General features: G+C 36.3%; 2 protein-coding genes across 5 annotated transcripts in view; one reads left to right on the forward strand and one right to left on the reverse strand.

Moving 5' to 3' along the window:
* The window catches only part of COPS2 (COP9 signalosome subunit 2), a 30,885-nt gene extending 8,007 nt beyond the window's left edge, over nt 1-22,878 (reverse strand). The window contains exons 1-8 of one of the 3 annotated variants that reach the window (XM_058541543.1): nt 22,788-22,878; nt 10,186-10,299; nt 9,440-9,517; nt 5,561-5,686; nt 3,477-3,566; nt 3,272-3,349; nt 680-854; nt 18-196 (exon numbers count right to left, since the gene is read on the reverse strand). In XM_058541543.1, coding sequence (XP_058397526.1) covers nt 18-196; nt 680-854; nt 3,272-3,349; nt 3,477-3,566; nt 5,561-5,686; nt 9,440-9,517; nt 10,186-10,299; nt 22,788-22,841 — 894 coding nt within the window. In that variant the 5' untranslated portion in view covers nt 22,842-22,878. Of the gene's footprint in view, nt 1-17; nt 197-679; nt 855-3,271; nt 3,350-3,476; nt 3,588-5,560; nt 5,687-9,439; nt 9,518-10,185; nt 10,300-19,734; nt 19,806-22,787 lie in introns of those variants that run through there. The other 2 variants (XM_058541542.1, XM_058541544.1) reach the window with 2 other exon arrangements.
* A 112-nt stretch (nt 22,879-22,990) lies between these two features.
* The window catches only part of GALK2 (galactokinase 2), a 135,032-nt gene continuing 132,179 nt past the window's right edge, over nt 22,991-25,843 (forward strand). The window contains exon 1 of one of the 2 annotated variants that reach the window (XM_058541540.1): nt 22,991-23,058. Coding sequence is in view for 1 of the 2 variants with exons in the window: in XM_058541539.1 (XP_058397522.1) it covers nt 23,274-23,293 (20 nt within the window). In the remaining variant the exon portion in view is untranslated. Of the gene's footprint in view, nt 23,059-23,086; nt 23,294-25,843 lie in introns of those variants that run through there. The other variant, XM_058541539.1, reaches the window with a different exon arrangement.

The following is a 25,843-nucleotide window of genomic DNA, read 5'->3' on the forward strand; positions in this document are numbered from 1 at the left end:
TTAGAGCACACACATACCTCCTGTGAGTCAAATGGATTTATTCCCGATTTCATTAGCATATTTGCTAAGACCAAATATTTTAAGCAAGTGGTTCGTCTTGGACTTCCAGATTCATCATAATTCTTGAAGGCTTCAAAAAAATCAGTGTGTGCCTTTTCAAATTCACCTTCTCTCAAGTGCATTTTACCACCACATTCTGTAAAGAATAAGACCAGAGAAAATAAGACATTTTCAGTTCTGTAATAACAAGACTGATCACCTGATAAAAATCAAATGAAAACTATTTTAGTGGCTTCCAGTCTTTTAATTCTATAACCTGAACAGTACTAGCCCCAAGGTACACACTTGAATTCTCAAAAGCAAGCTCTTCATTAAACATCATCCAAAGAAGCATTTACAAATCTTTAGCCTTGGTTGAAGTAATTATACACACATCATTACAATCCAAGAATAGAACTTCTGATGGTGAACTTTCTATTAATAAATATCTTCACTAATGTAAATTTTACAAGACAAAAGTTCATTCTAATTCCTTTCTAAGACTAGATCATTTCTCTGACTTCACTACTTTGCCATTTATTTTCACTAAACCCAAAAACCTTCAGAGTCATTCAATTATATGCAATGACACCTTGATATCTTTAAATGACACTGCCCACCCTCTCCAAACCAAACTTGCCTCTGATGACTCCCATGATCAGTGGATGAGGGATGGCAGACTTGATGTGAAGTGACTGTTCATAGAGTGCTTTAAGTTTTTTGTTATTTTTCTGTGCCGTGTACATCTGAATTTCCAAAGCATATATTTCTAATAACTGTGTACCTTTTTTCAGGTCATCTTCTCCATCATCAGTCTAGGAAAGCAAATAATGAACTTTAGTCAAGATAGAATTCAGAGTCAATCTAGTTTTTATTTGAGTTAGCCTGAGCACCTTATATTTATAATACTAATTCTGTGTGAAAATGCACTACAAATTTTAATTGGGACCTAAAGTACTAAGAACACTACCTTTAACGGCCAAAAAAGAACCCACACATACTTTCTAGTCATTCGATAAGGAAAAAGTGGCTAGAGGTTTGTTTTCTTTTTTTTTTTTGGTGAGGAAGATTAGCCCTGAGCTAACATTTGCCACCAATCCTCCTCTTTTTGCTGAGGAAGATTGGCCCTGGGCTAACATCCATGCCCATCTTCCTCCACTATTATATGTGGATGCCTGCCACAGCATGGCTTGATAAGTGGTGTGTAGGTCCACATCTGGGATCTGAACCCACGAATCCCAGGTTGCTGAAGCGGAGCGCGCGAACCCAACCACTATGCCACCGGGCCGGTCCCAGAGGTATTTTTTTTTGTGAGGAAGATCAGCCTTGAGCTAACATCCGATGCCAATCCTCCTCTTTTTGCCGAGGAAGATGGGCCCTGGGCCAACATCTGTGCCCCATCTTCCTCCACTTTACATGGGACGCCGCCACAGCATGGCTTGACAAGCAGTGTGTTGGTGCACGCCCGGGATCCGAACCTGTGAACCCTGGGCCGCCGAAGCAGAGCGTGCGCATTTAACCGCTATGCCACCGGGCCGGCCTCTAGAGGTATTTTTTTAATGTATAAAATCTTGTAATATTTGTTTTTATCTAAGAGATTATTTATGGTCTTCCCCAAATCTTCACAACCACTTTAGATCCACTGATTCGGTCAAAAAGCACTTCCCGAGTGCCTTCCTAGTGCCAGGGACCGGGTCTACCTTGAGGAAACATGAAGTTAAATAAGCCAATGTTCCTGGCCTCAAAAAGTTCACAATCTAGAATACTAATCTGTCAACAGATAAATTACAATAAAATTGATAATGATTCTACTTGAAGCATGAACCAAGTGCCTAGAAGAATAGAAGAGAAAGGGATTAATTCTCCTGGGGGATGCCAAAGGAATAACAAAGGTGGTGACATTTGAGTTTGACTTTGAAAGATGACCAACAGCTCACAAAACGCAGGCCATGAAAAACAGCATATGGTCAACAGTCAGATAATCATAAATATCAAGCACTGAAATATACAAAGCCAAAATCTATTATTTATTTGGTCTTCCAATTTAAAGCTTCTGTTTACTTATTCTCTAATGAATCACAATCAGAGTAAAAAATATGATACGCAAGACAATTTGTACATCCAGATTATCATGCATCTCTGCTATACTATAGTGTTATTTACAATCCAGATAGCATTTTCCTTATGCTCCGAAATAATCCAAATGAAAGCTTCTCCAGAGGGCTTTTTCACATTCCTTATGTACACACTGAAAGACCCTCTTCCATTCAGAAATGGCTTCTCTACCATTTCCATTTCACATGGAACTGAACCCACAGTTGTTTAGGCATCAGACTAAGCTTTCCTAAGAATGTATAGATAAGAAACAAGTCATAAATGACTTATCTGCTTTATAAAGCAAAAATCATTATGAAATATAAACATTTTCTTATTTTTAAAAACTAAAAAAAGCAAAACTATTAAATGAAAATATCTGCAAGTCATTAATTCAGAACACTTTCCTGATCAACTTTTCCACCATTCACAGAAATAGCATATACAATTAAAATAATAGTACATGGCATTGGTAGAGCTAAAAATATTTAAAACAGTATTTCTACATAAAATTTAAATTAATATGAAATAACCTACTGATCAAGACAAAAAAGGAAATACAAAATTACAGCCCACAGTTAAAAAGTTACAGAGATGCACTATCCAGACCATGTGGCTATTCAAATTTAAATGAATAAAATAAAAAACTCAGTACCTCTGTCACACTAGCCAAATTTCAAATGTCTGATGACATGTAGCTGGTGTTACTATATTGTAGAGCACAGATACAGAATGTTTCTAGCATCACATGAATTTCTACTGGATGGTGCTGTTATAGAGGATTCATAAACTAGAATATGAAATATCTTTATTATATATTTCTACAATTATCTTTTCCTATTTTCATAAGGTACATAACTAAATAAGAAAGACTTGTTCTTAGTAAGTATTCACGACTAGCCTGTTTCTTTATTGATACCTGTGCTTCATTCCACAAAAACAGGATTGAAATTAGGATTAAAACAGGAAGAAATGTAATACTCAGAAAAAAATCAGCTTTTTGGTAACTTGTTTTCCAAATTTTATTTTCGGGATGATGCTTAACAAAAACATCCCTAAGCAATGTTTCAAATACAATTTTTTTCTTATGCTTTTTTATTATGAAGAAATATTAAGAAAAAAAATAAGGGAATGCTACCTGGCAGGACTGATGCAACTGGCGTAAAATTTTTTGAAGCTTTCCATATTCTTCTCGTTCTAAATATAATTTCCCAAGCTGTAAAAAAACAAACTCATTAACATTAAGATTTCAACAGGAGAAGGTGTGCATCTTTAGGAGAGTTTATTAAGGACACCCGCCCACTCTTCAAAAGAAAAAAATGTTAAGTGATTTTAATTGTTACCTTTGTGTTTGTCTTAAACCACAGTCTATCATTCTTAGCATCTTTCAAAGCTTCCAGTGTTGTTTCATAAAATTCCTGCAGTAAATCCATCTGACATAAAAAATCAGAATTCTATAATTGTAAACAGCAAATTTGTACCTGTTAATAAAGTTAATTTGAGCAAACTAAAAGTGCATCTTTGAACTTTAATACACATAAGACACACTATCTGTATCTTACCAAATGTCTGCGACAGTCCACAAAATTAGCACAACCTTAGCAAAATACAGACCAAATTTACAAAAAAATAAGTGCCAAGATCTTTTTATGTGAGTTTCTAGAAATAAAACCTAGAAAATATCTAATCTTTAATAATATAGGTTTGTCCTTTCCAATCTAATAACTCACTTTACCTTAACGGAAGTAAATGACACGTACATAGAACAGTCGTACTGTTATTAATAGTGTATATCTTATTCCCTCAACTCTTATTTGGTATCCACTATGTGGCAAACACTAAGCAAGCTACTAAAAAAACAAAGAATAATAAGCTTCTTCCCTCAAGATTCTTCTATAAATGTGACTAATCGATTAACTGGGCTACACAGCTTTTAAGTTACTGGCAAACTGTGGAAGGAAGAGTCTAGCAGAATTTCAGCTGTGTCTAACCACCGTCAATTCACCAATCTGAGTGTGACGTTTTTTCATGGAAGTCACTATCTGCTTTGCATTATGACAAGCTTCCCTGCCCACCCTCTTCACCCCACTTGGCTCTGCCTTTGTTTTAATATCTGATTCTCTAGATCTCTACTTAACCGGATCAAGAAGTAAGAGGGCCAGGAGAACAAGAAAGTCTGATACTTTCAGAAAAGGCTGCCCATTTATTCATGACTGCTGATGGCATACTGAGTAAATCAAGTGCCGCCCACCCGATATCTGTTCTTACTTTCAAAAGACAAAAAGCTTATATATATAGCATGAAGCAACATGCAATACTGAAGTTGTAAAATTACTTAATTCCCCCCCACCAACATCTGGTATAACATTTATAAATAGTGTACCAAAAATGCTTTGATGACACTTGTTTGTAGAACCCAGGAAACATTTTCCCACTTAAGAAAATCCCCCTGATACGTAACAACTCTAGAATTAGTGCCATTAAGTGGTAATGTTCTAACAAAACATATAAATTTATCTTCCTCTATTTCTATTACATATATTTTAGATATAAAGAGTAAAACTAATAAACTGCTTCAAGAAATAAAAATGACATGTAGCAGAAAAGATGGAATGAAAGAGGCTGATTCTGAGATGAACATTTTTTACTATGAGTACAAAAAGTATCAAATGTTCTAAGAAATACTAAATGCTATAGAGAATACTTCTTGTGCTCAAATATCATAGTGTAAGACAAGCTGAACTTTAGGACTACAATGCTTAAAAGAATATGAACAAACAATCCAATTAAAAATTATCTTAGTAATAAAATAAAATTAAAATAAAATAAAATAAAATAAAATCATCATTGCTTATCTTAATAACCAAAATCTAGAATAATAAAAGCACTATCACTCCCAATGCCCACTGTAGTTTCTTTATCATCAGCCCTTCCTTTCATCCCCCATCATCCACCCATTCTTAATACAAGCATTTACTGAACACCTAATGAGTAATGCCAAGTACTAATTGATACGAGTACAGGTTCTCCTCTCAAGGATCTTTAATTAAATCTACACAAATCTTCTATGATTTACTGTTACGTATGTAACAGCTCAGGATGGCTAGCTGAAGCTGTGATGAAGTTTATTAGAAGGAACTGCAATAATGACTGTATGGGAGTCTAATATAAACCTGCAAAAGTGGTGTGCAGCTCACGTTAGTATCTCAAGATATTATTTAAAGAGATTAAGCTAGAGTTATTACTTTTTAATATTATATAATTAATACTAAAATCAAGAAAATAGTATACGTTATTTTTAAAGCACACTAATGACTAGCATAACTGCTTAAATAGAACTTCTAGGCCTTTCTTAAAAAAGAACAAAGCCCTTCGTATAAATAAGAAACACACTGATAAGTACCAAGAGGCAAAAACAGAAACTAACCTGTTTAGAAGTAGAGATATAATCAAGAATAGAATTAATGGATTTTTCAGAATAATTTCTTGTGACTGCACTCCGAATATAGGTCAATAGTTGTTTATATCTGTTCATCATTTCTGGAAAGTTTGTCTGTGAGGGAAGAAAAACACATTATTAGATAGAGATTTATGTACCAAAATATGTAAACATGATGAAGATTATAGTACATATTACTACATAATTAAAAAATAATAAAATATTATGACAGAGGAACTATATATGACAGAAACACTACAAAACGTTTTAGCTTAAATTTGAAATTACTAGATTACTCAGATTCATGAACCAAATTTATGAAATTAGCATATGAAAAAGTACAACTTATAGATTTTCCAAATTTTAGACATTGTTCCTCATTGCACAACAAACACATTTATTTAAATTATAAAAACTACCCAAATATTCATAGATCAAAAAATATAACTAAATCCAACTTTTCAAATGCCTTGGGTCTCAGTTATGCAGATATCAGCTATATCCTCTCCTGAAGATTTACCCCTTCATCAGGAAGCTCTCTAACAATAGTTAGGTGTTTCTTTTCTCCCTATTATTGGTTGGCTCTACATTAAAATGTGAAGTGAAAGAATCTCTTAAAGCCCAGCTACTCATCCCACTATCAAGAAAAGTCTTCCCACCTGTCTACTCAATAGTAGATGTGGCTAATGTTGCTATTCCTTGCAAGACTATTTGCACTACTGTGGTTATTCCAGGAAACATCAAAGATCTGAGGAAATAAAAGACTACTAGTGAAATTTCTAGCACTTAAGTATTTTGGCAGAGGGTCTATCATCTCTCAAAGTATATCATGTAAGTCAACGTATGAGTCTAACCTTATAACCTGCATTCACAGTCCCCACAATTTCCAACTGCTATTAATCCCACTTTTTACTGGGTTCTACTCTACTTTTAATCAGGGAGATGGAGTATTGGCAGACATAACATTTTTTTTCTTGACTAATAGAACGTGTATTTTTTAGGGTGAAGTAATAAACTAATGATACTGTAATTTTCTTGCTTATGACTATGTCCTGTCTTGGGATACAGCATGAGGGACCAGAAAAGAAAACATGAGGAGACTCTCTGAAACCTTCTGAGCAAGAATTGAATTATAAAAAAAGAAAACAGTAGTAGGGGTGGGTGGGAAAAAATGGATAGAATAGCAAAAGCTTCAGCAACATATATCAAACTACTTGTCTCCAAGTATGCTGGTACCACGTGGGGGTAAATAGGTAATATCCTATCAGTGAGCTGCTAAACTCTAAGTTATAGAACATATCTTGTGGGAAAAGAAAATCAGAAATATGACTGTCCCAACTTTGAGATAATAACTTGATAATGAAATAGGATTTTGGCAAAAAGTTAGTTTTGAATTCATTTCCTTATGCTATAATAACTTTAAAGCTCATTTTTCAAAAATTATGTTACTGTAATTAAAGAGCAAGGGACAATTAGGTAAATTGGTCTTATCTGCAGTGGTGAACACATAGAGCAATTGATAATGACTCCTTCCAACTTTTTACTGCCCCAAACCACTACACAGCAACAGGAGTCCTCTTCTAATCAAACTAGAAAATGAAAGGGGCAGGAATGGAAGCTAAAACTACTCTTGTAAACCACAACTTATTCACAGATGCTGCTATAGCAAATAAAAGGTAGAGAAGGAAGGAAGGAAGGCAAAATACAAATAATCTTTTCCCTTACCTGCTTCCCATCTTGGTTCAAGGTAAAATGCTAAAATCAAGTCTTATGGGTAAGAATGTTTAAATGGGCTCATAAACTAAACCACTGCTAGTATGTTAAGATAGCAGATTTCTACAGGGTCTCTCGGTATTATTTCAAATCACAGACTCTTGGGAGTTGAACACTGGGTCCCTAAGTCACTATAATTGTTTAATCAAAAACTGTCCCTTGAGACACCTGATGCTTCTTCCACAGCCCTCTAAGTTATTAATTTAAATATAGTAAATACTTGTATTTAATATTTTTACAAACAATAAATGGAAAGAAAGCACAGGGGCTCTGTGCAACACAGAGATACTTTGAGAATATCAGAGCAGTAGAACTAGAAAGGATAAATGCAACATAGATAGTTTTCCTTCTGTAACTATATTCAAATGCAATATACAATATACTTAATAACATTTAACATGTTGTGAATAGTCTTGATATTTTGGAGGGAAGAAATGTGCTAAAACATTTTGTGGACAGTTTCTGTAGGAGATGTCATGGAGGGCCCCTCCTATTGAAGGTGGGTGAGGATGCCAGAGTGAGTACATCAAGAAGGGCTGGATGCAAGATTGGTGGAAGTTAGTGGAAGTTAACTGGATAAGGTACTAGTCAATTCAGGGAGTTCAATTTCAGACAGATGGGCTAGAGAAGCTAATGGGGAGAGGAAGGATGCATGTGGGAAATACAAAGACAGGGGAAAAAGAAAGTGGTAACAGATTATCTGCCATCCTTCCATTTGCCACAGAAGCAAGTGTTTACCTCTGCTAATCTAAGCTCTACTTTATCTTTTTCTTAAAAATTCCTCTACCCTTAGGATCATAAGATTCACCTCTGTACCTAGGCCTCTCATTTACTAACTGCTTCTTTTTCCCTCCGCTTCTACCCTGTACTCTTGAAGACTGGCAATTCTATGAGAGTACAATGTCATGACAATTCCAGCTTATCTATGAGTTCATTCAACAAAATATTTGAGCACCTACTGAATGCCAGCCACTATTACAGGTGCTAGGAATATAAACTGAATAAAACAAAGTCCTGCTCTCATGGAGCGTACCAGCTATGGGGGAGGGGTGGTGGTGGTGGTGGCAGAAAGGCAAGAAGTAAACAGATCAAGAGTGATATATGCAAAGAAGAAAAACAGCAGGGTAAGGTGAAAGTAAGTGATGATGGGAAGGATGCTATTTTATACAGAGTGGTCAGAGGAAGGCCATCTGATACATGGTGACATGTGAACAGAGACATGATCAAATGAGGAAAAGAATCATATTGCTATCTGAGGGGAACATCTAGGGTAGATGAAACAGCAGGTATAAGCATTTACATAGCAGTGTGCTTGGGATGACATGTGGAACAGCAAGAAGCCAGTAACGGAGAGAACAGAAAACAAGATCAGAAAGGCAGCAAAGGGTGAGCTGACCTAGAGCCTTATAGGCCATGGTAAGGATTTGGATTTTACTGAGGGGAGTGGGGATCATTAGAAGATTTGGAGCAATGGAACGACATAATCTGACCTAATATTTTAAAAGGATCACTCTGTTGCTTGTGGAGAACAGACTGTAGTAGGGCAAGGATGCAAGTAAGGAGACCAGTTAGGAGACTACTGAAATAACCCAGGTGAGAGATGATATTGGCTTCCAGAGTAGCAGAGGTAGAAATGATAAGCAGCAGTCAGATACTGGATATATTTTGAAGATATATATAGCCACCTGGATTTACCAATGGACTACTGGGGTAAGAGACAAAGAGAGGAGTCAAGAATAACGCTAAGGTTTTGGCTCTAATCAGTGGAAGAGGAACTCTTTATAATAAAAAGTAGAATTTTAAAACTCCAAACTAAACACTCATAGTTTGTGGAAAAGTCACTCTATTAATAATGCAGCCAAACACTGTCCATGTATCTAAAGGATAAGTTTTCTTAAACAGAAAACTTTGTATCCTATGAAGAATTTTTTTTTACTTAATATTGTAGTCACAAATGAAAAGTAGGCTAAATATGGAAACATATCAATAGAATTATTTTACAGAAGTACATACAATGGCATTTTGTTGCCATGCGGTTTTTACCTACAGAATTTATTTCATTACTAGTTTGATTCCCCTCAAAACAAATCTTACCAATTTGAAGTTAATCTTAATCATTTGTTTCAGTGCTTTAAATCCCCATTCTCCCTTTTCACCTTCAAGTTCCAAAACCTAAAAAAAGAAGAAATTTTTAGTCTAACTTAATTCTAATGTTATTTTCTAATGACACCCAATGTCTATGTTTTAAATTAATTTTACATCATATGCATGCAAAACACTTCCCCAAGAAGTCCACTATTTCTCAATGCCATTTAAAAGGCTTAAAAAAAGAAATGTCTTAAAATGCTTACTTAAGGATAAGTGAGCTTATTCTGAAGTTCCTTCATCAAAAGACTAACTAAGAACTACTTCTTGATTACGATACAGTCCCAGAAATACTTTTTTTTCCCCTGAATAATCCATTGGTAACAATAAACCAAAAGTGTATTAGTAGTCAAGAAATCACACTATCAAATAATGAAACCACACCTGTGTGATCTGGCCCCAAAAGAAGGAAGAAGATTATAGGGATAATACCTGTTGACCATCATGTTGGTTTTCCTTCTGCCAGAACCATACTAGCTTTTCAGGAGAATGGCCCTACACTATAGATAGCGTGATTGCAAAAAACAACAGGATAGCTCTTTTGAAATATTTACTTGTGCTGCATAATGCAGACTTACTCTATAGGTATCCAAAACACATTTCTGAGATAAAATCACTTGGAACTTATTTGATCTAAGACATCATTAAAACAAATAAACTTTAAGACACAGAATCACCCAGAAAAAAATATGAACCTTTTGGAAACTGCTTAATGCTGCTTTTGGGTCATCTTCTTTTAATGCTTTAGAATTATAGTACTGATTTTCCAAATCCACATTTGGCTCGGAGTTACTATCTTCAGAGTATTCCTGTGTTTCAGAAAGCATGAGATATTAAAAAAAAAGAAACCCACATATTGCACTGTAAAAGGTGGATACTGTTAAGACAGAAAAACCACACATTTATACAAAACAAAACAACCTTGAATACAGGGTAAAATGCCATTGATATTTAACTATTATTTAAAAAACAAGGGGAAAAGCCAAAATCAAGTGGATAGTAGAACAGAAAAATCATTTCTTTATTTCAGGTCAAAACTATAATTTTGATAGAATCAACATAAAAGCAAAATGCAAAGAAATAATACTGGTTAATGACCTCCAATTCTGTAGCTGTTAACCTTTTGTTGGTCATGGTACTTGAGAAAAATCAACATAAATGCTAATTATTACATAAATGCTAATTATTCATCTGTAGTTCCATAATCTAATTTTCTCTACTCCCAGTCTAAATTTCATTATTTTAACATGTTCTAACTACCCAGGATGGTAATCTATATATGGCAGAGTAATCTATTGCTAAATATAACATGTTAATAAGAATATTTGCCTTATGTGCATTCCACATTACCTGTTTAGTTACATTAAAGTACTTTAATTAGCTTTATAACTAATCAAAATAAGTAAAACAAATGAATTTATATAATTTTATGTGACTTTTATCACACAAATTCAGTTCCTAGTACTGAAACAATAGAGCATAAAGGACAATTGGAGTAAAACAACTATTGCGTGGAGCAGGATAAACAAGGGTTTAAAACAGTTCCAAGATAGTATTCAACTTGATGAGGATTATAAAATACACATGGATTAGTATAATGAAAATTATTTTTTTAAGAAGACACAAGATTATTTCCTTCAGCTACAAGTCATCACAAAGGGCAAGTTTATGTCAAATTAAGAATAGTACCTGGAAGTAAACACAAAAAGACAAGAATAGTATTATAGAGTTATTTCTAAATCCAAATACAGTTAATAAATTTTTAAAGAGATATTTATGGAAAATTCTGTAATGTCTCATAAAGGTACAAGAATGAAAAAGGTATACTGAGTGTAGTGTTAGAAAGTTCAAAAATACATGAACATAAGATGAATTTTTCCTGTGACCAGTAGATGGAGGGGGAAGCATGATGTGAGTATAAAACCAGTTTTATCTGACCACAGTAGCTTTGTAATGTGCGCCCTCTGGAGGATAATCATTTCCTTGTGTATGGACATGAAGCACTGGCACTCAAGTCTCAGATTTAAGATCGAGAATTCAGTTATGTTTAACATATGAAAATTCTTTGGAATACTTCTCTTAGGGATGAGATCAAATTCTGGGCAGTGAATAAATTTCATAATCACTCATTCACTTCTTAACCCTGTAATCTAGGTTTGACTATGACGAAACTGATCAAACTAAAAAAGCAATTAATAAAGAATGAACAAGCCAACTGTACATCAAACGATGCTGTGACAGTGATGGTTCTGAGCTAGGTTTTGAAAGATAAATGGGATTTTGCCTGCTAGACAAAGTGGGAGAGGGGAAAGAGAACAGCAGATACAAAACAGCATAATGGGAGATAACCAAAGAACTAAAAGCAGTCACATTGCTGGAACATAAAAAGTCCTTATGGATTCTACCCTCAACGTAAATCTCAAATCCATCCATTTCCCCCCCATCTCCCTTGCCACCACCCTAGCCTACCAAGCCACTTTCATCTCTTCACAGACTATAAGAGCCTTCCCATTCTCCTTTTAAACCTTCAATTTCCAATCTTCTCACGGTAAGCAGCCAGAATAATCTTCATAAAATGTAAATTACCTCATTCTTCTTCTAAAAATGGTTTCCCACTGCTGTTAAAATCAAGTTCAAAAATCATCAAAATCTGACTCCTGACTATGCATCCTATCTCCTATTAAGCTCTCCTTCATTCACTTTGAGGCAGCCACCCTGGCCTTACCTCACAAGTGGCCAAACTCTTTCTCACCTTTATATGCCATTCCCTTCTCTTTCCACCTCTCTTCACCTGGTTAACTACTGCATCAGATTACAGTTTAAGTGTCACCTCCCCCGGGAAGACTTGGAGTAAAGAATCATAGCTATAAAACCTACTCTACACATTTGACAATCAGTTCTTCTCTAGTCAAGTGTTCAGAAAATGACTTTTCTGCAACCCAAATCTTCAGAATGCACCCCTGAACCTGGAAATACAATTTTTTTATTTACATCTATCACGGGGTCTAAGAATCTGGACTCTCACTCAAAGCCCATTTATTTTTGGTTTCTTAGCCTATAACAGATTAGAAAAAATACAACTAGTCCAGGATATGAGAAGAAGGAAGTAGAAGCTGAGAGCTACACATGATAGTCGTAGGACGTGGAGGTGCCAGCAAAGGTTAAACTGAAAATATTTTAGGAATTAATAAGGTTAATTTCAATTACCTGAAACTTACTGAACTGATTATAACAGTGTTGAAGACAAGAACCTTTACATTTCCTACCATGTCTAACACAGTACATTGTCATTCAATCACTGAATGCCTCTTAACTTTGTACAAGACTGGCTACCTGCAACTTCTGACTGGCTCCAGATTAATGATATTTCTCAACTTCAGATATTATAACTCCCCAAAATCACAATGATCAAGATAAGACTTACTCTGGCCCTCAACATTTTGTGACTGTAGTCTTTTAGTTTTTCACATTATATGGATTAAGAAGTGGAATGTAAAATATTTTTTGTATAATTGCAATTCAACTCTTTAATGTTATTGCTAAATACATGAGAACTGACACAACTGATATGTTACTTATTGGCTTCTTATAATTAGGCAGTTCCTCTTTATGATCTGCAACACCATGTTCATATGGTTTGAACCAGCCTCCACGACATCACTAACCTGTCATTTGCAGCTCAGTGAATCACATTAACACAAGCTGTGCATTACAGCAAACTATTCTTCAGTTATTACACTAGCATGATTTTTTAAACTGATATTTTGAAAAGTCTTTAGAATAATTCTGTTGTATAGATATCTATTATTTATACTCAATGATAATGATCCTTAGTATATGCTTGCAATTAAGTATTTCTCAAACAAATGCAAATTAAGTCTTTCACCTCAAGCTATTCATGGTCAGAGACAGATATGCAAATGAAACAGCAACATAACACAATAAAAGCAATAATAGAGACACATACTAGTACAGTGGCAACTCAAAAAAGGAGGAATCAACTACTCTTGAGTGAGACAGAGAAAGGAAAAGTTACCTGAACCAGGTCTAAAAGTATGAATAGGAGTTGCCGGGGGTGAGAAATGGCATCTGAAACAAAGCAATTAATGTGTGCAAAGGCATGGAAGCTTGAAATGGCATTGCATATTTGGAAGAACCATGAATAGTTTAATTGGGCTGAAGCACAGGATGTGTATAAAGAGTTGATGAGAGAGAAACTGGTATCAGACAGAGGAACAGAACTACTGAAGCCTAGTAAGGAGTTTAGGTCAAATGGAGAGCCACTAAAAGATTTTATAGGGAAAAAAATCAGATTTGTGTTTTAGGGAGAGCACTCTGGTAGCAATGAAGTAGCCCACTGGATACTCTTACAACAGTCTAGCCTGGAGATGATGGAGGCCTGATTCCAAGTAGTAGAATAAGGAGAAAAGGAAGGGGATAGGATAAATATAGAAGATGTCAAGTGATGTTAAGGATGTAAAATATAAAGCACTCATGACATGGGCACAAGATGAAAGGATATCAAGTTATCTCTAACGACTATAGATGACTTGGTTACACACAGTGCTATCAGTCAGAATAGGGAATATAGGAAAAGTATTAAATAAATATTGCTAAACTGAATTCCCTTATGCCAGATGAATAGGAGGATAATTATAATTTGTAAAAGTTTAAATAAAATGTATTTTAAAAGAGAAACTGAAATTTTAATCAATATATTAACAATGTTCTAAAAAACAAAGAAGAATTTAAGTAATATATGAAAAAGAAGCAAAAGAAGCAAGCATTTTTTTTTTTTTTTGTGAGGAAGATCAGCCCTGAGCTAACATCCATGCCAATCCTCCTCTTTTTGCTGAGGAAGACCGGCTCTGAGCTAACATCTATTGCCAATCCTCCTCCTCTTTTTCCCTGAAGCCCTAGTAGATAGTCGTATGTCATAGTTGCACATCCTTCTAGTTGCTGTAAGTGGGACGCCGCCTCCGCACGGCCGGACAAGTGGTGCGTTGGTGAGTGCCCAGGGTCTGAACTCGGGCCACCAGTAGCGGAGCGTGTGCACTTAACCTCTAAGCCATGGGGCCGGCACCCAGAAGCAAGCACTTTTGAACACTGATAAATGGATTACAAAAAAAAACTGCTAAAGTTCATAACAGTTCCAACCTACTTATATAATAACTCATGTCCTGACCTCTCCCCAAAGCAATCTAATCCATCCACACCACCCAAATCTATTCTTCCTTCCCCAAATATGCCACACAATTTACAATCTCTGCTTTGGCACAAACTTTCTCTCTGCCAGGAATTCTAAATCATCTCCCCTCCTAATAAACTTCCCACTTTTCTCCTATGATGCTCCCCAGCGCTAACACTCCTGGGAAACCTATTCATCAAGGCTTACCTGTTGATTCTTTTTCCAACTCTTCTTAGCAAAATAAATTTTTCCCTGAGTCATGTTTCTACATGACATGCATCTCTTTAACATGGAGCCTTCTGTGTACGTTGTTCCCACCTCCCCTCACCTGCCCCAACATGAGCTTCTCAAAATCAAGAACTTTCTCTTACTCATCTTGGTATCCCCAGAGCCTGGTATATTACAAAATGCTCAGGTGTTTGCTTAATTGAAATGAAAAGTGAGTGAATCTTCCAAAATAACACAACACACGATAGCCAGGGGCAATTTTGACTCTATGCTGGAATGTAGCCACTGCTGAACAGGGTCAGTTCCATAGTTCATCTACAGCCGTACTAGATGCTCGGCATACAGAGAGATAAAGGGCAATGTCTCACTATCCTTAAGGACTAAATATAATCCAAGTCCTAGGCAGCCATTTGTGGTTAGCCATTCATAAAGTTATCCAAACTTTTAAAAATTTCACTAAAGTTAATGGGTCCTAATTTATCTATGGTGTAAATTAGAGCATTCTTTTATTTATTCTAAACTTTCAGTCTTCAAATTAAATTTTCCAAAGAGAGACATCATCAAAGTCATAGACCTGGGCTCTAGTTTGACTCTCTCATTAATCTGTCATGTAAATTGAGGTAAATCACTCACACTGGATGCTTTAGTTCCCCTCCTGTCAAATGTCGGGGTTGAACCCTACAGTAAATTTCTAATTCTAGCTGAGGTCTCTATATATTCATTTTGGGATATAAGATACAAGTACAAATTCACTCTGTTGGATATGCATAGTTTACAAATTTAAGTTAGGGGTGAAAAGCCTTCAATTTATCTTATTCTTAGCACATAAGAGCTGTCTCCCATTACTTATTTTACTTATTGTTGTTTGGACCTCTCTAATTTCATTATACAGATGAATACATCTGTATTCATTCATATATTACACAGTATCCCTATCAGGTAATGCAACTTTCTGAAAATGCACCAAAACTTACATTTCAAACTAATACTTTTATTTGAAGTAGTAACTCTAAGAGGTAGTAAAATTATTCCAATTATACTGCATGGATTATTAAGTAATGTTTCTGAAATTCTCAAGAAAACTAACTTCATTAGTTAGATGTTTCTAACCTAAAACAGCGTCATCCAGTTTGATGGCCCAACTTATTTATCAAAGCTGACTGTGAATACAATTTTGACATCTACCGAAAGGACAAAACCTGGCTATAGCCGAAGTTTTTAAAAAAACTGCACATTGTTTAAAGTAAAAGAAAACAGGCCAAATTATTATCAATAGAGAACTAGTTAAATAAAGTATCGTACGCCCATACAATCAATGCAGCTGTACAAAGAAAAACGTAAGCTCTTTGTATACTTACATGGAATAATTTCTAAGACAAAAAGTGAAGTGTAGGACAATATATATAACATGCTATATCTTGGTTTAAAAAAAAAAGGGAGGGGATAAAAATGCGTATTTGGTTACCTATGGGGAGGAATGGGAACTCAGCAAACGGAGAACAAGAATGGAAAGGAAATTTTATTTTTATATTTTATATTTTTGAACCATGTGCATGTATTATCTATTTTAAAAAGCTAGATGCTTCAGGTTCTGAAGACAATTTTGTAAGAAGGATTCCAAAAAATTTTCAGCAATGACAAAATCACTGTTTGGCCTCCCAAGATTAAAGTAAGATTTTTGTTCATCATTTGTACCCTGTAACCTGCCCCTTCTCCCCCCAGCAATAAAAGTAATATAGGTTCACTGTGAAAGGATTGCAAGAAACAAACTTTAATTTTCCTGACACTTTTCAGATTTTCCGGACACTTTTTATTTTTCCCATCCAACAAAATAAATAAATTTTACTCCAACCCAATAAAATTGTAATACAGATTACATATTTATAATGGATATGTGTTCACTGTGTGCACAGCATTGGTGATAACCCTTCCTCTCCCAAGTAAGGGTTTTCAATCACTGTTCCCCTCCCACAGAGGAGGGCAAGCAACCAATCTCCCTCTCTACAGTGAGTGAGTGGTTCACAGAGACCTATGCTGGGTCAATAAAAGTCCTTCCTAGGGTTTCGTTGTCAGTGCTAGCAAGGAAGACCCTCTTGTCTTTAGGGTTATGATACTAAGAAGACGCTGCATTACATCTTGCGACGTAATGTGAAGGCAATTAAGCCAATACAGTGAGGAAAGCAGCCCAGTAAGAGATAGAAACAGAAAAAGACCCAGCACCATCATCTGAGCCATGAATCCAGCCATACTTATACTTCTGGCGATGTGAGCCAATACCTGCTCTTTTTAGTTAAGCTAGTTTGACATATATTCCTGTCCCTTATATCAAAGAGTCCCGACTAATACAATTTATCAAAAGTTTGTCATATCATCGAATATTCTTTAGAAGCATAGTTTGAAATGCTGACATAGCATTCCATCACATGGATATAGCATAATTTATCTATCAATACCTTATTAGTATTAATAATATTAGTATTACCTTACTATTGATAATTTGGGGTTGTTTCCAATTATTTACAATTAAACATGTTATGTTTCTTTTAAAAGCCTCGACCGTACAATCAAATTTCATCTTTGTGATGACTGCACGCAGAATTCGAATGTGTATACAGCATAAAAAACACTGGTCCAGTGACATGCCTACCCAGACTAGGGAAACTAAAGAAAAAATAAACAAGTGGGACTTTATCAGATTAAAGAGCTTCTACAAGACAAACGAAACCAGAATCAAGATGAACAGACAACCCACCAGCTGGGAGAGAATATGTGCAAAACATACATCTGACAAGGGGTTGATCTCCATAATATATAAAGAACTCACACAACTGAACAACAAAAAAACAAACAACCCAATAAAAAAATGGGCAGAGGAAATGAACAGACGCTTCTCCAAAGAAGATATACAGATGGCCAATAGGCACATGAAAAGATGTTCAACATCATTAATTATCAAGGAAATGCAAATCAAAACAACAGTAAGATATCACCTCATGCCTGTTAGAATGGCTATAATCACCAAGACAAAAAACAACAAATGCTGGAGAGGATGTGGAGAAACAGGAACCCTCATACACAGCTGGTGGGAATGCAAACTGGTGCAGCCTCTATAGAAAACGGTATGGAGATTCCTCAAAGAATTAAAAATAGAGATGCCCTATGATCCAGCCATCCCACTACTGGGAATCTATCCAACGAACCTGAAATCAACAATCCAAAGAGGCTTATGCACCCCTGTGTTCATTGCAGCATTATTCACCATAGCCAAGAAGTGGAAGCAACCTAAGTGTGCCTCGACTGACAACTGGATCAAGAAAATGTGGTATATATACATATACAATGGAATACTACTCAGCCATAAAAAAAGACAAAATCGTCCCATTTGCAACAACATGGATGGGCCTGGAGGGTATTATGTTAAGTGAAGTAAGCCAGAAAGAGAAAGACAAACACTGTATGATCTCACTCATATGTGGAATATAAACCAACACATGGACAGAGAAAACTGTACTGTGGTTACCAGGGGCAATGGGGGTGGGGGGGGTGAGGGGTAGGCACAAGGGGTGAAGGGAGACATATATATGGTGATGGGCACACAAAAATGTACAACCCAAAATTTCACAATGTTAAAAACTATTAAAACATCAAAAAACAAAAAAAAAACAACACTGGTCCAGACTATAAAAAAAGTATATTGTTTGCAAATCTATTCTTAAAGATCCCCAACATTTTGTCAAGCAGTAAGTTACTGGGACAACAGTCTTAGAGGAAAATAACCTATAACCTCCAAGCTTCTTATATGCACAATGAATGACAATTGAGAGCCTTTATACGAAAACACAAATCCCTAAAGCTATTCTTTTGCCCTTGTCCTATATTAATCTACCACTTCTTTTTCAAATTAGATTTAATATTGTATTTGCATCAATTCAAAAATCTTTTTAAAAATTGAAAGTTGGTGTTATTTTTAATTTGCTAATTCATGTTCTAAGGTTCTTGATAACAGGAGAAACTAAAGTTCAAGCCATCATTTGTCTGTTGATCTTGTTAAAATGGTGACAAATAAGAGATTCTGGAAGATATCCTGTAGCTAAGACTCATCATCTCTCTCCCCTTCAAAAAGAAGTAAAACTTTAGGACATTAAAACTGCTATATATTAAGATAAGAAAAACAACACTAGTAAACATTCATTCACTAATCACAACTATAAACTTTACTAGGGGCATTACAGCTTTGTAGCATATTCAACCAAGTGGATTTATTCTACTTTCTTGAACATTTTTTTTCCTTGTAATACATTTACATTCAAATATACAATGCCCTACCTATAACTGGATCTACTAAAGAATAACTTTTGGTATGAAGTCAGTCTGCCTTAAATCCTTTCTAAAAAGATTATAAGGGGCTGGCCCCGTCGCTTATCGGTTAAGTGCACGCATTCCGCTACTGGCGGCCCGGGTTCAGATCCCGGTCGCGCACTGACGCACCACTTCTCCGGCCATGCTGAGGCCGCATCCCACATACAGCAACTAGAAGGATGTGCAGCTATGACATACAACTATCTACTGGGGCTTTGGGGGAAAAAAAAGGAGGAGGATTGGCAATAGATGTTAGCTCAGGGCTGATCTTCCTCACACACACACAAAAGATTATAAGAACTACAAAACAACTTCATGCTAGAATGCCTGGACTGTGAAATTACAATACGGTTAATTTATCAATGGCCCTATTAACTTAATGAATGGCACTGTAGTTATTATTTAGTATTATGAGACCAGAAATAATCTAAAAATCTGTAAAATTAGCATTGAATTAAAAGACACTTACCAGTAACATTTCCTACTTCTCCATCCACTGCTACATAAATTCCTATGCTTAGAAAATGCCTGCTTCTGCCTCTAATAAAAATCAAACAGATCTTAGAAATAAGAGGTCAAGCATACTGAATTTTTTGCACATTTGTTTCTTCTTTTTTTTTTGGTGAGAAAGATTGGCCCTGAGCTAACATCTATTGCCAATCCTCTTTTTTGCTCAAATGCAGCCCTGAGCTAACATCTGTGCCAATCTTCCTCTATTTTGTATGTGGGTCACCACCACAGCATGGCTTGATGAGTGGTGTAGGTCTGTGCCCAAGATCCGAAGCCCTGCTGTCGAAGCAGTGCACGCTGAACTTAACCACTACGCCACCGGGCTGGCCTGTTTCTGCCTTTTTTTTTAACAAAGTTGTTTCTCTTTTCTTTTAGATCCCAGGCACAAACCATTATTTACTTTCTTGGATAAAAACAGTATAGTTTTAGAAACAGATTTTTACTTTTTGCAGTGGTATCCTAACTACCCATTTCCACTAGAATGGGCAAGAACAAAAAGTGATTTAGGGTATTAAAATTTATCAACAGACAACCTATTAAAAATATACTGAATATATCTGTGGTTAGAAATATTCACGGCGGGCCGGCCCCGTGGCTTAGTGGTTACGTGCACACGCTCCGCTACTGGCGGCCCGGGTTCGGATCCCAGGCGCGCACCAACGCACCGCTTGTCCGGCCATGCTGAGGCGGTGTCCCACATACAGCAACTAGAAGGATGTGCAACTATAACATACAACTATCTACTGGGGCTTTGGGGAGAAAAAGGAGGAGGACTGGCAATAGATGTTAGCTCAGAGCCGGTCTTCCTCACACACAAAAAAAGAAATATTCACAGCTCTAGTTAACATTTTTACCAAAATGAAGTGATTGCAAATTTTCCAACAAAGAATACATTTTTAATAAAAAAAAAGAAATTTCCCTAAAACAGCAAGTCAATTCTGTTGACTCTTTCAAATCCTAAGAAACAAACAAAAGACTCAAAAAAAAAAAAAAAGACTCAGGCAAATAACTATTAAAAAAAACCAACAACCTTCTCTTTTGGCAATATGTAAGCATGAAACGGCAACCAGGTCTCTTTAGCTTTCTATATAACATATAACTGTTTAAGGAAATTAAGGAAGAAAAAAAATAAATTACTAAATAAATTTTATGCCACCAAAAGAGTTTAACCATTAATAAACAGAGAATAAAAACGTTCACTACATTACATCTGATTGGAAATCCAGAATGCTATTTATGTGAAAGAGATATGAGGGGGAGAGGAGACTATTTAACAGAATACTGGGGGGAAATTTTTCATTCAATTATGTAGCATAATGTAAAAACTTACTTTTTTTGGGTTAATAAAAAAAGTTAAAACAACTATATATTCAACTTTATATTGTACATGTAGTAGGCCCTAAAAGGCTGGAGAAACATAGCCAAGTTAAACAACGTATGTTTAATTAAAATTTTTGCAAAAATTAATTTATGTGACAATAAGATTCACATTGCCATTCCCACATTACATTCTCAATGATGATCTTCAAGTTTATCATAGTGCTAATACATCATGTATTAAATAAACTATTACTTAGGAAAGAGATAAGCAGGAACATTTAAAAAAACAAACTAAGAATACAGACATATTTAAACGAAACACTTGCATAGTTAGAAAAATACTTGTAATATAAATAAACGTGATAAATAAAAATGCACAAGATAACACAAGTAACACATTCTTAATGAACTGAGGGCACTGCCTAAACTGCCTTGGTTTGCACAAACTACAATCTAAGGCAGAAATCCTAACTTAGCAAAACTCCACATTTAGCTGTAAGAATTATCAAAACCTCCACTATGACTTTCAGGCAATAGCAAGCACTTCCCTTTCTCTTTTGCAAATGTGCCTTCTTTTAAAACGGAAAGATTAATTGGAAATGATTATACAAGTAAGTTTTACACTAATTCAAAACGATATATTAATATCTTGAGAATCTCTAGCACTTAAAATATAAGATGAGCCTGACTTCCTAAGCATCTACTTCATAACTTCACGCTAATGAAGCATCACCATAATATACAAGAACCATGCACAAAAACGCACCCAAAACAAAAAACAAAGTTGACATTAATTCTTGGTCCAGATAATTTTTCTTAGTTCTCACGCAGATGTTTTTGAATAGCAACACGAAATGTTAGTGAGTTTTTTAAAAACCTGTACATCTGTTCATAAATTAAACCTTCATTCCTTAAAAATCACCATTCAGCTCCACAAATTCGTATATTTCTACACTGTTGACATTTTAAACTTTGAATCCTGGGAAATTTCAAAGTCAAGAAAAAAGCCACGAGGTCAATCGCCTTATACCCCCACCCCCAAACAAAAAGTAAAACCTCCTCCCCAGCTTTTCTCTTTAAACTAAACAAGTAGTTTAACTACTTTTTTCCACCTATCTTTGCTCTGAATTCTCCACTGCATCTTTACCTTAAACCAAAACGGACCCTGGACAAGACTAATTAAGCTATGTTTCCAGGAGACTCACAAGCGGCGTTTCGCGGTCAGGCCTGAGAGCAGTAAGGCCCCCATCTTTTAGTCCCTTCTCCCAGCATTTCGCACCCGCTCAGTTCAAGTGTGAAGAAGGGGGGCCCGGAATGCTGGGCCCGAAAGGGCAGAGCCGGGGCCTAGACCGCTGCACGGTCCCCGGAGGCGGCTCGCGCGGTGGGCAGGAGGCACGGAGAAGAGGACGTCGGAGGCCAGGGGTGTCCACGTAAACGGAGACGGCGCTCGGACTTGAAGCGCAGTGCTCGGGACCCTCTTCGCTGCCTCCTTCACCCTCCCCTCCCCCATGCTGGGGAAGCAGAGCCCGGGCCCGGTGCGGGAAAGGGGAGGAGGGAAACCCGTCCTGTCACTGCACCGGGGGAGGCTGGAGGGAGCACATGTTCTATGGGGAGATGCGGCGGTCGCCCCTGCCCCGGCCCCTAAAGCCAGACACCAACTCCAGCCCCAGAGTTCCGTTCCCTGCGCCTCACCAGGTCGTAGTCTTCCTCATCATCGCACATGAAATCATCCTCCATGTCAGACATCTTGGCCGGGAGGGGGAGAGGGGGAGGAGAAATTGGAGACAACCTCCTCCCACAATCCTCCGCGGCTCAGAGGCGTCACTCCCAGCTTCTCCTCGCCTCCCCGTCGCACTCAGAGGAGCTGACAGTGTCTTTCCGGAACAAAGGCACTCGATGTCCAGAGTGTTCACTACGACGCCAAAAGGGAGTGCACCCACTCCCTCTTCCTGTGAGACGGTTGGTGCCTTAGCAACTAAACCTAGCAACTGGGGAATCGTCGAGTGCGGGGGACCTCAGCTGCAGGGCCCTGGAAACCTTACGCTCACATCGAGCAGTTTCCAGTCTCCCGGGCGAGGGAACAGTCCCCTCCCTGGCCTGGGACTCTAGAACCGTTTCATTCTGGTGAAAGTAAGAGGCTGCTTAGGACCGGAAGCCTTTCGCGGAGAAAAGGCTGACATGCCCGTTCTGTATGACAGGTAGTATTCTTTCTGCCGTGATTATCTGTGTGCATGTAACCCACACGTGCGGTGGGCGTACCTGTGATGTGCGGAGACCTTTTCAGCAGCACAGTTTACACGTAATGTTTGTAGTTGGCAAAACGCCTCTGTGGATATCCCCAATTAGTTAAGCATCAGTCAATTGAGGCGCCTAAAGTCTTATTCAGTTGTTCAACGAATTATAAACTGACCTTTAATTGCCTTTGGGATCAAATTAAGGTAACAGTTAACAACTGGTTTTTAAAAAATGCCTTATTGTTAATCATTAGAGTTCGAAATAAAAAAATAAATTGAAATAAAGGGGGAAAAACCTGTTTTCAAACAGCATTTTCTATATAAACTTACAGTTCTGTACACTTGAATCCACAAATTTTATATGGTTATAGCACAGTTATAATTTCGGATTCTTTTTGCACCTAGTTTTGTAACAGCATAGGGCAATGTATGCAATTTATTCTTGACAATGATTATTTTAATGCTTGGGCAATAATCCCTCCGTTGAATGTACCAATGCACCGTAATTTACTTAAGCATGCCATTGTTGTTATACATTTAAAATATTGCAAAAACAACACTATTTTAAACAACTCTGCAGCGAATATCTTTGTCACTTTATTTTTTCTTAGGAAAAAGTCTAAGAAGAGGAATTATAGGCTGGATTTTTTAGTAATCACTTGAATTGCCGTCTTTTAGGTCACAGTTCTTAAAAATCATATTTATAACAATAATACTGTCTACCTATAAACAAAGTTTTTCTCTAATAGTCTTTTCCTCCCAATGTTTTATTAGAGAAATTTCAAACATACAGAAAAATTGAAAGAATAGTCCAGTGAACCATGTATATACCCACTATCAAATTTGTGTGTATGTATTCCCTGAATCAATTGAAAGTAAGATGCAGATATCATGACACCTCACTCTTAAAGGCAGCTATGTGCATTTCCTAAAAATAAAGACATTCTCTTATGTTATCACATCATTATTATGATAAGAAATTAATAATTCCCTGATATCATCTAATATCCAGTCCATATTCAAAATTCCCTTATTAAACAGAATTTTAGAATCAGAAGAGCCTTTGATGATATCACTTTAGAGTCCAAGGCTTCCCAAGCATGGCAGTGCATTCGACTATAACTCCCCAAATCTCACACTAGAGATTCTAATTCAGTAGCTCTGATGTAGAGCTCCGAAATCTGTGCTTGTAACCTTAAAACCAAACAAAATCTCCCTATAACTGGGGTGACTATACTTCCCAGTGTGCCTGGGACAGCCGAGGTTTAGTATTGTTGTCCCAGAATAATAAATATCAGCGTCCATTTGGACAACGTCACGTGGTTACTGTACCTGAAATCCATAATTCTTCAGAAGGGAAAATAGAATCCTAAGGTGGTTAAGAGATTTATTTGCTCAGAATAATCAGAGCTACATGGTTTTGCTTTTTAGTCAATATAGCAATTTCGCAAGTATCTATTAACCATGTGTATACTGATCACATGGATAAAACTGCATGTTGATTTACATTGAATTTGTTTATATAATATGCTGCTGCTTAATGTAATTCCTTATTCCTACAATGGGGAAAGAATTATTCAAGTAAGTTAGTGACTTGGAGCACTAAATTTTGAGCATAATATCCTTGGCCATCTCCACATTTAATAAACCCACTCTGGAAATTTGCTAAGAGCAGTTAAAAAGGTCTTCACAGTGTTTAGCATACTGCTTGGGTACACAAGTGCTAATGAATGTTTGTTAAATAAATAAACACGTTAATTTATCTTTCTGTGCAGGGAACACCCTTATATCTGTTTATATGCATCAGAATCTTTTCTGTTCTTAAAAGTCCATTTAAGTGTCACCTCATTCACATAGCATATCCTGAATACTTTGTGCAATTATGATATTCTCTGTTTCTTGATATCAATTTTATTCACTGATAAATGATAAAACAATTTTATTTTAACAGGGTGCATTGATGTGACATGGTGCCCTTGTAAAAAGTAGATCTTATGTTTTAAAATATATATATATTTTTTAAAAAAGCTTTATTGAGGTATAATTTAGCAGCTTTATTGAGGTACGTTAAACTGCACATACTTAAAGTATACTTCTCTTTTTGAGGTATAATTGAGGTAATTATACCTAAATTCGATGAATTTAGCATATGTATACACCTGTGAAACTGTCACCACAACCAAGATAATGAACATGTTTATCGTGGCAGAAGTTTCGTCATTGGTAATCCATTTTCTTCCTCTCCTTTTACTTTTCCCAGGCAACCACTGATCTACTTTTTGTCACTATATATTAGTTTACATTTTTTGGAATTTTATACAAATGAATCATACAGTATGTACTCTCTTTTGCCTAGCTTCTTTCACTCAGTATAGTTATTTTGAGATTTATCCATGTTGTTGCATATGTCAATTGGTTGTTTCATTTTATTGCTTAGTGTTCCGTTGTATGGATATACCACAAGTTATCCATTCACCTGTTGATGGATGTTTGAGTTTTTTTCAGTTTTTGGCT

This window comes from Diceros bicornis, chromosome 5 (assembly GCF_020826845.1).
Source record: "Diceros bicornis minor isolate mBicDic1 chromosome 5, mDicBic1.mat.cur, whole genome shotgun sequence".
NCBI classification, from domain to species: Eukaryota; Metazoa; Chordata; class Mammalia; order Perissodactyla; family Rhinocerotidae; genus Diceros; species Diceros bicornis.